General features: G+C 49.5%; 1 protein-coding gene across 1 annotated transcript; it reads right to left on the bottom strand.

Annotated features, from left to right (window-relative positions):
• Positions 1–3,309: 3,309 nt before the first annotated feature.
• On the bottom strand, positions 3,310–6,731 carry LOC105684969 (sporozoite surface protein 2-like). The gene is made up of 2 exons (XM_012398729.2): positions 5,677–6,731; positions 3,310–5,036 (listed from the first exon to the last, which is right to left on the bottom strand). Exons 1-2 carry the CDS (start codon positions 6,264–6,266, stop codon positions 3,560–3,562), a joined length of 2,067 nt encoding a protein of 688 aa, XP_012254152.2. The 5' UTR covers positions 6,267–6,731; the 3' UTR covers positions 3,310–3,559.
• Between the last annotated feature and the right edge of the window lie 9,199 nt (positions 6,732–15,930).

Raw genomic sequence — 15,930 nt, 5'->3', positions numbered from 1 at the left:
GCCAATGGCCAATCTTAAGCGCGTTGCTTTACAAGATAAGGAAGTTAACTATACAGCGTGGTTCTTGCCTCCAGTAACGTACGAGATAACCTCGAGGGAAAGCTCCGCCCACGCGAAATTCCTTCGTATTTTATTTAAACCCCCGTGAAACACCGGCTGAAATCATGAAATCGTCGTCATATCCGATGAAAAAATTAATGTCGTCGGTCTCCGACGCTTTTCTGGGTTTTTTTTTTTTTTTCTTTTTCTTTCTCCTCCTCTTATTTTTTCAGCCCTTATTTCGTCGATCGTCCCACGATATTATGCACTTCGACCAGATGTATACCCTTGAATTTGTTTTATTTTTTTTTTCTTTTTATAACTCGCTTACGTACATAATGTGACAGACGGATGGTCGTTGGTTCGAAAGGTGAATTCAAACAAATATGTGATGTACCGAGCGGAGTACGTCAAGGTGGCAGATTGTGTTGAAAAGTGTGGATTGATCGTCACCTCGTGAATCAATATGGACAGAGTCAGTTGTAATTTTCTGATCGAATGACAGCTCGTGAGTAGAGGTATACACATATGTATATTTTGTAAAACGAGTTAATACGGTGTTATTGCAACTGCGGAGACTCGGCATTGTTTTTTCTAACAATAAGCCTTCCCGGTCGTTGTTTTTTTTTTTTTTTTTTTTTTTTTGAAAAACGTTCCACACATCTATTCCTTTGATGAAAAACAGAAATATTATCACCTCTGTCTAACGGAGAGCTTATTTGATAAACTCCGCTATTCCCCTTAAGCTGTACGTCTAGTACGCACCTGCAAATAAACGAATAAACATTTCGAAATATGTATATATATATATATATATATATGTATACCGATATATTTTATACCTGTAATATATGTTTACACGATCATTTCACTCGACGGTATGGGTATTACTCACGTTGAATGACTGCGAAATGATCTGTAATTATTTCGAAATATTCTTTCTTACTTTTCTTCCGCAGATCGTTAAACTATACGATGCATCGAAACGTGAGCGTCGAGTCTCATGTACCACATAAATTTCCCCGTGTATATCTCCTATGTAACTACGCGGATCGATGGATATACGGGATAACTCGAGGATGATTGCATACGTGACCGCAACACATCATCTGCAGCCTTGCGCACTCGTCTAAACAAACATCTATACACAGCTTAGCAGAGTTACGCGTTAATAATGAAAGTTAAATAACGTTCTCTTCATTCCGTTTTCACGAATCTTGGGATCCCTTTTTTTTTCCAACCCATTACATTTGTCGCACGTAACTCGAGAGTTCAGCGCTCGACCTCAAGTGCACAAAGAATTCGGGAAAACGGGAATATTCGGGATGGAAAAATCCCTTTTTTTCTCCCCCGTATACAACGTCCCGGCCACCTAATCATCTCGTTCTAACAGTCACGAGTCCTCCTCATTTCGTGACGGTCGACACACTTCTCGGATTAATTACCACCCCGACGTTTATTCCCCTCCCCCTCCCCCACCCCCTCCCCCCTCGCCACCCCCCGCAATTCGAGCGGGCAAATATTTGCTCGACGTCTTTGATAGATATATCATACGGCGTAGCGCTGAAAACGATGGAAAAATAAGTCGCATTCGAGTTTAATTAAATCGTAAGTAGTATCCGCGTACCGCGGATCAATCGTTATCGGTGTATCGTATCGTATCGTTGAGAAAAAAATTTCTCCTCCCTCCGAATTCAAGGATTGCGAAATTTCGTTTTGCGAAAATTCAAAAAGGGCGACAACGATGACGGTAATTATTACCGCGTCGGTGTACATATCGGGGTGAATTTTCGGACGTTTATAGAGCGGGGACCGCGTGCAACCGCACGGTAACCGACATTGCTTTACCAGGCCACCCTGACCGAATGTCCAGTGCTTATTCGGCTATATCTCACAAACGTTTATTTACTTTGGGTAACATGCGAGGAAGGGTAGGTACGCGCCCCGCACACACGTATACATAGATATATGTATATAGATATATGTACAGTATACACGTTTGCGAGTGTGCGTTATAACGCTGTGCGGTACGTTTCTGTACGTGTGTAGAGGACAATATTAGCCGCGTCCGATATCATACGACCCTCGGTGTGTTTCACTTGTGTAATACGGTTGTGTACGATTTTACCCCCATGCGAATCCTACTCTGCAGCGCGTCGGGTCAAAGGCAATACATCAAGTCGCTTTATCCGCGTGCTATACGCGGACCCGCACAATGCGGGGAATCTCAACCCCCGATTCAACGTGTACTTCGTTTCTCCGTTTGTTCGTTCGTTCGACTTTTCCCACCTTCTTCATCCTCTCTCCCTTTTTTCCAACTCATTTTTTTCCTCATTCCACCCACCACCCCCCCAATTTCTGTCCTCGTTACGAAAACCGACTCGAAATGGACATTTTTTAAAAAACCTCTCGACGGAAGACCACCGCGGACGCTGCTAAGTAAGCTTGTATTCGAAAATGAGGACGCGCGTCGCGAGCGACCGGAAAACATTTTCCAAAACTTCTCTTATTTCTGTACGCTTTTTATAAAACCCGCCACAGTTTTCGGGTCGTTTTCGGTTGACCACCGCCTCGTGTACTCGTTGAAATAAAGTCGAGAAAATACCGAGCATCAGTCACTGTGACACCCGAATGGTAGAGAGCTAAGAATACGTATACGCATATACGGAGGTGAGTTTTCTGACCGCCATTCAGATTCCGTTGGAGGAATTTTTGTGGCACGGGCAACGAAAGTAGGAGGAGGAGGACGAGGTATTTCTTTCGGCTTTATTTAATACACCTACGTCGGCTACCTGCGAGAGCAGCGACGGGCCGAAGGACCCAAACCTTCTGTTTCCGCTCTGGTCTCTAACTGGCGTCATCAGTCATCCCCGACTCCGGTTGCTTCTGGCCGGGAGGGCTCCATTATTGACGATTACACGGTCACTCGTGAAACGTGTCCATTCCGGGGGCCCCCAACAGGACCCCCGTGGAGGACCGAGCTAACCCAACGAATTTCATGCGCATTGTGCGGACGCTAAAGTGTTTCGAAACATGTCAATATTTACCGGTCGCTTGTATTCGACCAATAATCGCGTATCGATCATCCGTGCATTGTAATTCCTCCTTTTTCTTTCTTTTTCTTTTTTTTGGAAATCCGTTTAGCCATTTCCTTTGCATTTCTTTTTTTTCGCCGTTTCATCTTTCTATTCCTTACAAGTGTTTGCGGGTAGTTTTTGGGAAAATATTTTGAACGAGGTGGTTTTTTTTTTTTTTTCTTTCTTTTTTATAGTGTTTTTTTTTCCTTTCATGTGCATATGATTTTTTTCTATTCGATGGAATTCCTACGAGCTATTTATTTATTTATTTAATTATTAATCATCTATTACGAATAGTCTAAAATTAAGGTAGCAAATTAACTTACAATTAATAAATTACGATCGCCTCTATAGATTTATCTGACAATGAGGAATTGTAACTGGGCCGAGGAGCTGGTGTTCCAAGGTCGTCGGTTGTCGTGACTACCCTTTCCCTTTGTGACTTAACATGCCCTTACGTTTGGATGATGATGATGGTGATGATGCGGGTGATGTTTTCTCCTGAAATTCGGGCCAGCGCCGTTTATGTCCGTCGGATTTATCGGACTCGCGTCCCATTCTAGCGAGTCACGCCTGTGTCTCCTTCGGTGAATGGGATGTTCGGGATCCACGGGAATTTCTCCGCTGTTTGGAATCGCCGGATCGTCGGAAGTTTCGTGGCCGTCTGGAGTGGTAGAATGAGGGTGCTTGTGATGAATATGATCTACCGGATGTTCCGGACTTTCGCCTGACTCGGAAGCTTCGACGCTTTTTAATTCGTCGGAATATTTTTGATCTTCAGGATATGGATGGGCCCTGTGATGCCAAGGACGACGCCGAGGAAGGCCCCCGGGACTCACAGGCTCTTCGGGTCCCCCAGGATTCACGGGATCCACAGGATACGCGGGCTCTTCGGGACCCCCGGGATTCGCGGGACCTGTGGTTGATGGTGGGTGTTTGGGATGTGGGCGATATGGGGGTTTTCCAGGACTTTCAGGATCTACAGGATCTACAGGCTCTTCAGGACCCCCAGGATTCACAGGATCCACAGGATATAGAGGCTCCTCAGGGCCCTCAGGGTTCGCAGGACCTGTGGTAGATGGTGGGTGTTTGGGATTTGGGCGATATGGGGGTTTTCCAGGTCCCACAGGATCTACAGGATCTACAGGATCTACAGGCTCTTCAGGGCATTCAGGATTCACAGGATCCACAGGATGTAAAGGCTCTTCAGGGCCCTCAGGGTTCGCAGGACCTGTGGTAGATGGTGGGTGTTTGGGATTTGGGCGATATGGGGGTTTTCCAGGTCCCACAGGATCTACAGGATCTACAGGATCTACAGGCTCTTCAGGGCATTCAGGATTCACAGGATCCACAGGATATAGAGGCTCTTCAGAGTCCTCAGGATTCGCAGGACCTGTGGTAGATGGTGGGTGTTTGGGATGTGGGTGATACGGGGGTTTCCCAGGACTTTCAGGATCTACAGGATCTACAGGCTCTTCAGGACCCCCAGGATTCGCAGGACCTGTGGTAGACGGTGGGCGTTTTGGATGATGGGAATATCCGGGATCGTCGGAATCTGGATCAGGATCGGGAGTGTCAGCGGGTCCTGAGGAAGCGGGGGGTTCGACGGGCAGGGAATATTGAGGATTATTCGGGGATCCAGGATCGGTTTTTCCGCCACGCCATGGTCCCGTCGTGTAAATGGGAGCTCGCGATGGTGGTACGCGCTCCGGTTGCCATGGAACTGGTCCCGTGGGTCCGCTCGGTCCGCCCTTACGTCCCTTTCCGTGGTTTATAACGGGCCCGTTCACCCTGCGCGGGCCCGGTTCCTTCGCCACGGGAAGGTCAACCGATTCGTCGTACGGTTCCGCAGGGTCGGTCGGCTCCTCGGATTCCGAAGACTCCGGATCGAGCCACTCCTCGGAATCCGTCGATTCGCCTCTGCGACAATAGAAAAAAAAACAAGATCGAAGGTAAAAATTGAATGTCATCCAACCGTCGCGCTCGTCCAGAATCTGTAGCAAGGTAATTTTATGATATTCCGGTAATCTTGCGATAATTCTAGAAAATTTCCTTTCCGCCAATGAAATCTAACAAGAGCGATGCCGCCGATGAGATCGGAAACGGATACCCTTTCCATGTCGAAATAGCGGGGCTCCGTTTTCGCCCTGTGCCACGTACCCGAGATACCATCTACGTTGCGCGGGGCGTTGAAGAGCGCGGGGGGGCCAACGTTATAACAGAGAAAAACCCAAGGGCCGGTCTAATCACGCCGCGGGCTCGAGGCACGCGCCGTCCTGATGGGTTCATTAGGCGCCGCGACGCCACCCGCATCCCGATCTCGGCCTAACCGTTATTTCGTCGGAACTCCGTCCGAGGACGTCTTGACCATAAATACAACAATAACTCAACGCGCTCTCCTCAGCTACCCCTCGGCGGCTTTATCGTCGTTCGTTAGCGTTCGGCAAAACGAATCGATCGCCGAACCGTAAAGCACCGCGAAGTTTCGCTCTCGTTCGGCGAACGATGTTCTTCCGAAAGAAAAAAGAAAATATGTTTTTCGACGCCGAATCAAACTCACCCGTCGTAAGATTCCGCCGGTCTGTCGACGCAGGTGGGCATCGTCTCGCAGGGTGGCACGAGACATTGCACCGTTATCAATTCGCACACTTGTCCGCTTTCGCATTCGACTCCTCCGCAGGTGGGTCGGATCTCCGGTTTTCTCGGGGGTCTGGCGTGATGCGGGTGATGCGGCTGGTCGGGTCGCCTTATCGGGTGACCCGCGTCACCGTCGTACTCCTCCGAGTCTCTCGATTCGCCCGAACGATTCGGGTGGTGGTGATGGTGACGGTGGTGCTCGCCGTGCTCCGTTTTCGGCTCGCACGGGTCCGGCTGGACGCCGATCACTTTTCCGCTCGTACCTTCCGGCGCGGCGGCCACCAGTACGCAAATACCGATAGCTACGTGCAACGCGAACTTCATCGCGACCGTGCGTCGGAGGACAAAAAAATTTAATAATAATAACAATAACAACAACAACAACAAAGTATCGGAACGTTCGTTCGATGCGAGGTCGCGCGCGATCGAATACTTATGTACGTCGCGGGCATCGGAAGCGCGACTTTTATACCGAGTCCCGGTGCTTTTCCACCTGTGGATTGACCGCGTCATCCGTCATCAACGCTTTCCAACGATAACAAAACGTTCGCGGTTAGCCGCAGTCGGAACAATAATAAAAAGTTTTCTTTTAACCGTGGACAAATACGACTCTCTGTTGGCAATAGACGCTTGTCAGCGCGATGTGTGGGTTACGACGATGACTTGGAAACGAGCGTTGTTCCCCCCTCGCTCCGCTCGTGTATTCCGTATTCCCTTCTTTCGCTTAGCATCTTTGAGAAATGCGCAAACAATTTTACCATCGACGTTCAATGGTGTAACGCGCTGCAACAAGGAGCTTGACACGTGTGTGCGTGTACGTTATACCTGTGCGAACACCTATGCCGATGACAATAATTGTTGTTTGGCCAATTTCCACTCTATTGTTACACGTGCGGCTGCTGGTGCCGCCGCCGCCGCCGCCGCCGCCTACGGTAATTCCGCTGTTCCAGGGGTACCGCGCGTGGACATGGTTCTGCCGAATGTTAGGGTTTTACTCGACCTCCTCCACCCACCTCTTCCACTGTTTACAGATTCGATTACAAACGTAGTACCAGTTTACCCGTTTACGATTCCCTTCCTCTTCCTCTTCCTCTTCCTCCTCTTCCTCTTTCTCTTCCTCCTCCTCATCGCTTTCTCTCTTCTATGTAGGTGCGTGAAATTACTTATTTTATAGAGATATTGCGGCCTACGTAACCGAGTTGCTACGGTTGAGGGGAGAGCCCCGTGGAATCGTGCCTCGGTTCAATTAATTAAGGAGTTTAAAGGGCGGTCGAAGGTCCTCGCCCGACCTAATAGAACTAATGGTTTCCCTCAATTACCGAACCAATGAGCGCGCACGAACGGTGCACCAGTCAAAGTTGCCCCCCGGGTGACCCTAATCGAATAAATTCTTACCCAATGGCGCGAGATATTATTAGCCACTGTATAAACGCTTATCGGAGAGCGGAGCTCTTCGAAATAACGTCCGTCGCCGAAAGATCGGAAGGTCCCGGTAAACCCTGGTGATAATAGAAACGTTTTTCCAAACGCTGTGGATAACTGTATTTGAAATCACTCGTCGTTTCGATGGCGAGATTTAAACAATTCCGAGACAGGTGAATGAAAAAAAGAAAAATAAAAAAAGAGAAAAGAGGAGAAAATTCATCCTCATTCGTATGAATGAAATTCCGTATCGGCGTATAATTTATTCTTCTTTTACTTTTTATCATACCGATATAATATTGTTATCGTCAAAGTTTGCCTAGGGTGGCGTATACGGTGCGAAATTGTGAAATTCGTTAACGGAGGCGGAGTATTCCATTTTTTTTTTTCGTTTTGTTTTCTTCTTCTCCGTTTTATTTTTCATACGGTTTATCCCGCATCAGTTCGTGCGCGCCTATACTCGAATCGGGCCGAGGAAGCCGGATCGTCAGCGGCGACCGGTGAAACCGAACGTGTGGGCGCGGATGCGATGGATTGCCGGTTTAACGGGGGTATATAGAAACGCGATATGCAACGTCGAGTTGCAGCCGAGGTATCCCTCCCACCCCCCTGCCCCCCCCTTCTCCCCCTCTCCTCCCCCCCGCTAACACCCCATGCAATATTCAGCGTGTGCCGAAAAAAGCGTCGAGGTCCTACCGAGCGTCAAATTGGCGCCGCTGTCCATCACGAAGGCCGGGATGCTGCCGTTGCTGCCGTTGCCGCTGCCGGCGCGGAGATTGCGCGAGCGGGGTAAGGAGGACGGGGGTAGGCGAGAGGCGGATTGACGGTGATGGCGACGTCGACGGCGACGATGCGACGATGCGAGTCCGTGTGCGTCGGTGCGCGTCGGTGAACCCCAAGCGCGCGCGAGAGTCCCGCGTGGCGCGCGCGGGGGTTGGTTTGCGGGGGGCGGGGGGGGGTTTTAGCAACACGTGACGGTGACGGTGATCCCGATCGCGACGGTAATGGTGATGGTGGTGGTGGCGGCGGCGGTGGTGGTGGGAATCGGCCCGAGTAGAGGTAGGTATTATTATACGATCCCGACGCGAGAACAATGGCTACCGAAGATTAAAAGCTTCGCTCTAACCAATCGGCGGCGGTGAGTGATCGTTAATCTTAAATTCCGCGAGGCCCGTAGGGCTCCCCGTGTTTACGGAGGGTACGTGTATACCTGTCCTCTGTGCCCTTTTTCAGGTGAGTCCGGCGCCCCGCCGTAAACGACGATACCCGCACGGCTATACTATTCGCGGCCCGAGGACTCCGAGTCGCGGACACCCGAAACTCGTACCACCGTCGAAATCCAATCGAACAAATATTTTACAATCCCTAGTCTCGGACTCGCTTGTCGTCGAGGAGAAGAACAAAAAAAAATTATCCTTCCTTTTTTCGGTAATTAAATCTCCTCCGCCGTGTCCCGCGATTCGGTGGATCGGTATGAAAAAAGCGAGCGGGCAACGTGGAGATAGAACGGCTCCTCCCGAACTAAGAAGAGTGAAAAAAAGGCGAAGCAGAGGAAATAAGAGAACGAGAGGATAAAATCCGACTGTGAGTCGTTATCCGCTAACTAGTCGCCCGGACTGGTCGCGACTCCTCGCTACCTTTCGGTACCCCTGCTGATACGCACCTACTTAGCTCGATATCGCAAGGGTTTTATACGCGTCGGTTATAATATTATATTCCCGAAGACGTTGCGGGCGAAGAGCGCGCGGGGGCGAAAGAGAAGGAGGGGAGGGGAGGCTAAAGGCATAAAAGACTCGACACTCCGTTATAATAAAGTCCGCCGTTGGAAGCCTTCCCTTTCCCTACCCTCTTCCTTTCCACCACCCCCCCTCGAGCATTATGCCACCCAACTTACTTTGTTCCTGAACTTTATTAATTTTTCCCTCGGTCTTGGGGGAGCAGCCCCGGTAACCCGGGGTACGGGATTCGAGCTCCTCCGGGTGCCGCGGCGTCGGAGAGTGAAGTAGCTAGCTGCTCACTTCGGGGGCTGGTCGAGGGAAGGGTGAGGCGAGAGGAAGAGGAGGAGGAGGAGAAGCAGGGGGGTTTCTTGTGACGGGAAATTTTAAAATCTGTCTACGCGTTGTCGAACCACGAAGGAAACTTTATTATTAGCGAGGCTTTGGGGGGGGGGTCGGGGGGTCGGGGGCGGTGGGACGCGGCGATGAGGGAAAATAAGAAAAAGAAAAAGAAAAGAGGGTGAGAGAGAGAGAGAGGGAGAGAGGGAGAGGGAAGGAGAACGGGGGCGGAGAGAATCCGTGGAGGCTCGCTAGCGGAGATATTGCTTTTATAAACTCATTTGCAGCCGCGCCCCGTGAGTGAAAAAGTTTTGAACCAACGCCAAACCCGTAGGAGATGACGACGTGGGAAGGGGACGACCTACACGGATGACACGAAATTTCCAACCGGGCGACATCGTCGCGGTGATTGATGCGCCCCCACCCCCCCCTCCCCCTCCGCCCCCTTCGAACTAAAGACTCACCGATGCCGAATAATTAGGGGCGGTTCTTTGACACTCTGCCGAAGGTGTTTGCCTTTTTTTTCGTTTTCTTTTCTTTTTCTTTTTTTTTTTTTTTTTTCTTCTTCTTCATCTCTTTCCTCTCCTCTTCACCGGTCCTCCTGTATATATCCGTACCCGTTTCTGCAAAGCTGTTAATCCGCGCGGTATAATTTTTACCCCTTCCCCAGGAGGAGGAAAATTTTCGTCGAGAAAACTTGCGCGCGATCGATTCTCGCGGTGGACGCGAACATCCCCCTCTTCGATTCGCGTCGCATCGTTTTGTATTTTTCGAAAATTCGTAGGAATTTATTTATCGTCGAGGCGAACGGTGTGAGGTGAAGCTTCTGGATTCGGTTTTTCGTTTCGTCGCGTACTACACGGTAATTCGACGTGCGAACATCGCCGATTGAATGGAAAATAAAGGAGAGATTATATCGGGGTGGTTCAGTATTTTCGAAATCCTCGTAGAAAGCGAGGAAATGCGACGATACAAAATGGAAAAGAGCGTAGAAAAAAAAAAATAGAAGTAGAAAAAAAGAAAAAAAGAAAGAAAGAAAAAGGGAAAGAATCAAAATCGGATACGCCGAGACCGATTAGCGGAGGCAACGCTCTCACCTTAATTCTGTAACGGCGGAGCAACAGCATAAATATTTACAACTTATTCACCGAGAGCTAATATAAATGCGATTTGGGCGTTTGCTCTTTTTAACAGTGGAGACTCTAATCCGATTAGTACGTACAATGACGGGCTACCGCCGGCATTGTGCGCACTTTCGTATACATAATTCCATACGACGAAACGTCGGTTATACACGACTGTGGTAGGACAGCCGGGGAAAATATGTCCGATTGTAATATGTCCCGTAGCGGCGATGCCTGCCTCGCTCTCACCCCTGGGTAAAAGGGGTCGCGGGTAACCCGCGCGTCCGTCCAACCACCGCGCCCCGTGTGCACCACTGTTCCCGCTCACTGACGTGAATCTTACCTCGCTTTGTGCCCAATTTATATCCCCGTACACAATACAAACTATCCGATGTGTACCACTCGGAAGTGCCAATGCTCTTTTGCTCGCCCTAATACCCCCTCCCCCCGTCTCTGCGGAGATTAAATTTTTTCGTCAGATTTTGAAAAATAACAACATCCCAAACACCTTTCTCTGTTTCTTTTTTTTTTCTTTCTCTACCCACCTCCCCTTTTTGCTCTGGTTTGTTTTCCTTTCTTTCTTTTTTTTTTTTTGTTTTTTATTATTATTTAATTTTTTTGACGGGGGTCCAGATTAATTGCGGAGGATTTCTGTTTAATTGCAAAAACGTATAATGGCGGGGGGGGTTGATGATAGATGTCGCGCGATTAATTAGATTTATTAAAAAGAAAGGGAACGCCCGCTTCCGATCCGCGTGCTCCGGAACTTTGCCTCCCCGTGTTCGTTGACGGTGAAATGTGACGCGCGGCGAAGGTCGGATAGCGAAACTGCTGAATTGTGCGGAGGGAGAAGGAAAAAAAAAAAAAAAATTTTGGAAAGAAAGGAAGCGAAACGACGACTCGAGACGGGGACACGGATATACGATGCACCGTTTGACGATCCGGTCGCTGCTGCTGCTGCTGCTGCTGCTGGTGGTGGCTGGCTGGTGGTGAGGCGGAAAAGAGACACCCCGGAAAAATAAGACACGACGTAGGAGCCAAAGGCTCGCTCCACCTTCTTAATTCAGAACGAGGCGATAAAAATGACAGAGGCACTGCTCGCCCGCGCTGACTTATACCCATTTACTACACAACGGGTCCTGACAAAAAATAAGAATGAAATAAATAATAGCTGCTCGCTCCTCATTCAAAGGATATAACAAATGCGTCTCTGAAAAGGCTCTGCCAACAATGAGAGAGAGAGAGTGGGGGGGGTGGACCAACAAGCTCCTCGCAGTCTCTCTCGATCCCTTTCGGTTTCATTTCTTTCGACCCGTCCCTCTCTTCGTCCACCTCTTTTTCTTTTTCTTTTTTCTTTTTTTTTTCGAACGCCTCCTCCTCCTCTTTCACCTTCTCGAACGAGACGACTCGCCAACGACGTCGGAGATTCGAAACTATCGCCCGCGACGAAACGAGAAAAACAAAAACAGAAAAAAAAAAAACAAAAAACAAAAAGAAGGAAGGAAATTTCGATATCTTATGCACAAGAGCGAATCCGCGGTGAAAATTGTACAACTGAATCATTGAAGCGTGAAACGCGGAGGGGAAAGTACGAAATCGTATCACCGGAAATATCCGGGGCTCATTGTCACACGGAGGAGGACTTCGCGAGTCACGGGTTTCCGAACTCTCCGTTACTTCTGAGGTAGGCCAACTAACGCCGCTATACGTATATATATGTATATATATCTGTGTACCGCGAGGAGTTCGTTGTCGGAGTGACTGGAGGAAAGCTACCCGGTCCTGGATGTTAGCTGCGGCTACCGACGCTACACAGTATAGTGTATACCTATAACAGCGGTGAGGTGATAGAAGGAGGAGGGTTTCTCGAGGGGGGTTGGCGATGTCCGGCGGTCTAACGTCTTACAACGATCTCCACTCCGTAGCCTCAATAATAGAAGATTCTTCCTCCGTTCTCTCATCCCCCGACCCCCGACCCCCGACCCCCGACCCTCGGATCCTCGGATCCTCGTCCACTCCTTGGTATAACAGTTGGCCGGTGTGGTAGCGTCGGTGTTCGAACGATGTTGCAGGTTGGACGTAGTTTTCTTTTTTTTTCTTTTTTTTCTTTTCGCCAAAGTCAAGACGATATCGCGGGAGATCGAGGGCGCGGTGCCGGCTACGGGGGGTTGGGGGTGGAAAAGCAGGGGGGGGGGGGGGGAGTAAAGGAGTCCGGAATACTGGGCGGGGTTGAGCTCGACGGTGAGACCGCAGTGCTCCGTGTCCGGGGGAACGGGTATCCGAAGAGGAGGAAGAAGAGGAGGAGGAGGAAGAAGAAGCAGAAGGTATAACGGTCGCCGAGTCCTGGTCCAATATCGCGCGCGGGGGATCCAATAACATATTGGACGGGGATGGAATCGGATTGACCGGCTTCCGAGCGTATCGTTGCTTCCATTGGCTCTATCTTTCGACCCCTCGTCCTCCCCCCTTGCCCACCCCCCCCCCCCTCGACCTCCTCGTTCCGCTCCGCTGAAAATATCTCCTTCTCTCTCTCTCTTTCTCTCTCCCCGACATCTCGCGTACCTTCCCGCGGGGTCGGGTCGGGCTACCCTTGTCACGGGGATTACGTTGCTGGTCAGCTACTAACGTATTTACTCTTTCGCTCGAGGGTGAGAACACGGGGAAACCTCTCGCAGAGTTTTTTTCTTCGTCTTGGTTTCATTTTTTTTGTTTTTTTGGGGGGGGGATGAAAAATTATTCCCGCCGTTTGGGCGATCGACGCGTTTCATACGAGGTACGATCTCCGTTGCGATTAAGGGCATTTATGATTCGCGGTTAAAGTACCCAACCTACCTGCCGTAATTCAATCTCGAGGCGAGTTTCTCTTGGCGAGGAGAAGAAGGAGAAGGAGAAGAAGAAGAAGAAGAAGAAGAAGAAGATAACGCCGCGTTCTGTTTTAAGTGGCCCTCGTCTTCCGCGACGATCTAACAGCCCGAAAGCTCCCGACAGCGAACTTCTTTGGCTTTTATACAACGCCGAGGTTGATTCCTTCCTACCGAGCGTACGGATTAGCCTCCGCGGTAAAATAACCTTTTTCCCCCCTCCCCCGCCCCCCCCCCCGCGCCCCGAGTATCTTATTATCCTTAAATACACCCCGCGGCAATTTCCAACGTTAAACTACCGCGGCGTACAAGTGAACCGGATATATCGCATATAATAAGGTTTGAATGAAATCTACAAGAAGTTTGAACACAATTGCGATAGGATAAAACCGCGGGTTGAAAGAGAGAGAGAGAGAGAAAAAATAAGAAAAAAAATAAATAAAAAAAAAACCACCTCCCTCCGACTTCCTTTATACCTCCGTAGCCGCGGTATACGCCACCTTATATTACAAGGGGGATGACTTTAACGCCGAGTAACACGCCGCGCGACAGACGTGTACGGTGTACAGCAGTCGGCAACGGAGAAAGGGGGGGCGGTGGGGGTTGGGGGTTGGGGGTGGGTTGGGTCGCTCCGGGTCGAGGCAATCCGGTTGATTAAAAGGTGGGGAATCGACCCAAATAAACGTGGCATTAAACCAGATGAGTCCTACCGCCCTCTTCCTTCCCTTACGCTCCGCAAAACCACCCGGCGCAACGGTTTATACCCTCTGAGCGTATTTTGCCGGATACAACCAGCCCACTTTTTCTCCCTCCTCCCCCCCCGTCACCCCCCGCCACCCCCTCGCCACCCCCCGCCACCCCCCGCCGGTCGCCCGCGCGCCCCGGTTCCGGATCGTCGCGGTTCCCTCCTTGGCATAAAGGGGAATAAATTGATTCCGTTGACTCAACCAGCCGTAACGCTATGCCCTCCGCCCCCTCCGCCCCCCCCCCCCCGCGCACACCCTCCGTTCGTCGTCATACCGACCCTAAGCTCCGGTTATCTTTATTTAAGCTTTACGAGGACTTCGGCTACAGCGGGGAAACTCGCGACACCGATCCAACGTAGGTCGAGAATTCCCGCGAGTAATTCTCTCTCTGTTTTTTTTTTTTGCCTCAGTCCGAGTTCGCGAGATATTCAAATCGCGCGATGTTCGAAGGTATCGTGTTATCGTCGCGACGATTGTCGGACCTCGGATAGCGCGAGTCACAACGACTCGTCTCGGCGGTCGGTACGCTCGAATCCCGAGCCACACGTCACGCCGTCAACGGCGTCATTAACTTCGTGTAAAACCGTTCGCCGGAGGCAAACGGGTATCCTCGAGAAAACCTCGGGAATACGACCGGCACACCAGCCGTAGCCGCAAATCGTATCCATATATATATATAGAGAGAAACTTCACGACACTTAAACCACCGCGAGTTGCTGTTTACCTACTTTATTTACCCGATTCACCGCACTCATCGATCCGATCTAACGACGTTATCATCGGATGCTCCCCGACGCTCGGGGTGGCTGGAGAAAAATTGCGAACGATACCCGAGCGGATCCATTTTTCTACCCGGAGCGAAAAGAGTCCTCGGAAAAATCGCGATCTTTGAACTTCCGCGTTTTTTCTACCGAGATTCGATGATTTCGGGGGTTTCGGACGGCGGATTTCGGGCGAAACTTTTCCGGGACACCCAGTAGGTCGTCGTCGTCGTCGTCTTCGTCGTGGTCGTGGTCGTCGTCAGGTTCCGTTATGTTTTCGCGAACCTCTAACGTCTGAGTTGAACGCCTTAATCAATACCGTAACGCTACTTCGTCGCCACGCGGTGTCAACCCCTTAGCGTATCAGCCCCTAGTTTATTCGAGTTCTCGCCGCGATTCCGAAGCTTTTTTATTTATACCTCTGTAACCAACGGTCTGTAAACCGCGCCTTCGTAAAAATTTCCGACGATACGAGAAATTGACCAGATGAAAAGAAAAAAACAAAAAAAAAAAAAAAAAACAGGAAATAAAAATAACGGCGATAAGGTGTAAGATAGGGGGGGGGGGAGAAAAAAGGAAAAGAATTCGGTTAAATAAAAGATCGCGTGCGTCCTGATTTATTATCGGTTAAAATAATTACAAGTGAAGACTCTAATCAGCATTAAGTGTTATAGGAAAATTGCACACGTTAGGTGTACCAGTTGCTGCAGTTGAGTCGCAATTTTAATTTACCTTATTTATGTATACGTACATATATATATAATATATACGTTTATAATGACCACAGATGGGTGTGGGCGTTCATAAACTTGTCCACCGATCATTCGTTGACGTGGATTTATTTTATGGTTTTTTCGACACACCCAGCGAAACCCATGTGAATCGTTACAACGTGATCAACGCGCCGGTAGATAATAATCAGTCTGGGTAAACTATAATATATACTAGCCATTTTTTAGCGAAAAACTAATCCAGGGTAACTATGTATATATAATTAAAATTCTTGCCGAATGTATCGACACACCCCGTACACGTTACAAATTAATCGCCAAATACATACATCGACTCGCTATATCGCGGGACACGTGATAATCAAAGGGGTCTGACAGGTTGTTACGTAGGTATGCAGATATTTGACGTTGTTAAACATACCCGCTAACGAGAACAAACCAGGTATTACACAGCGGCGGCGTACAGCGTAATGTACGT

The sequence above is a fragment of the Athalia rosae genome, chromosome 8 (assembly GCF_917208135.1).
Source record: "Athalia rosae chromosome 8, iyAthRosa1.1, whole genome shotgun sequence".
NCBI classification, from domain to species: domain Eukaryota; kingdom Metazoa; phylum Arthropoda; class Insecta; order Hymenoptera; family Athaliidae; genus Athalia; species Athalia rosae.
This window is presented reverse-complemented; position numbering and strand designations above follow the sequence as displayed.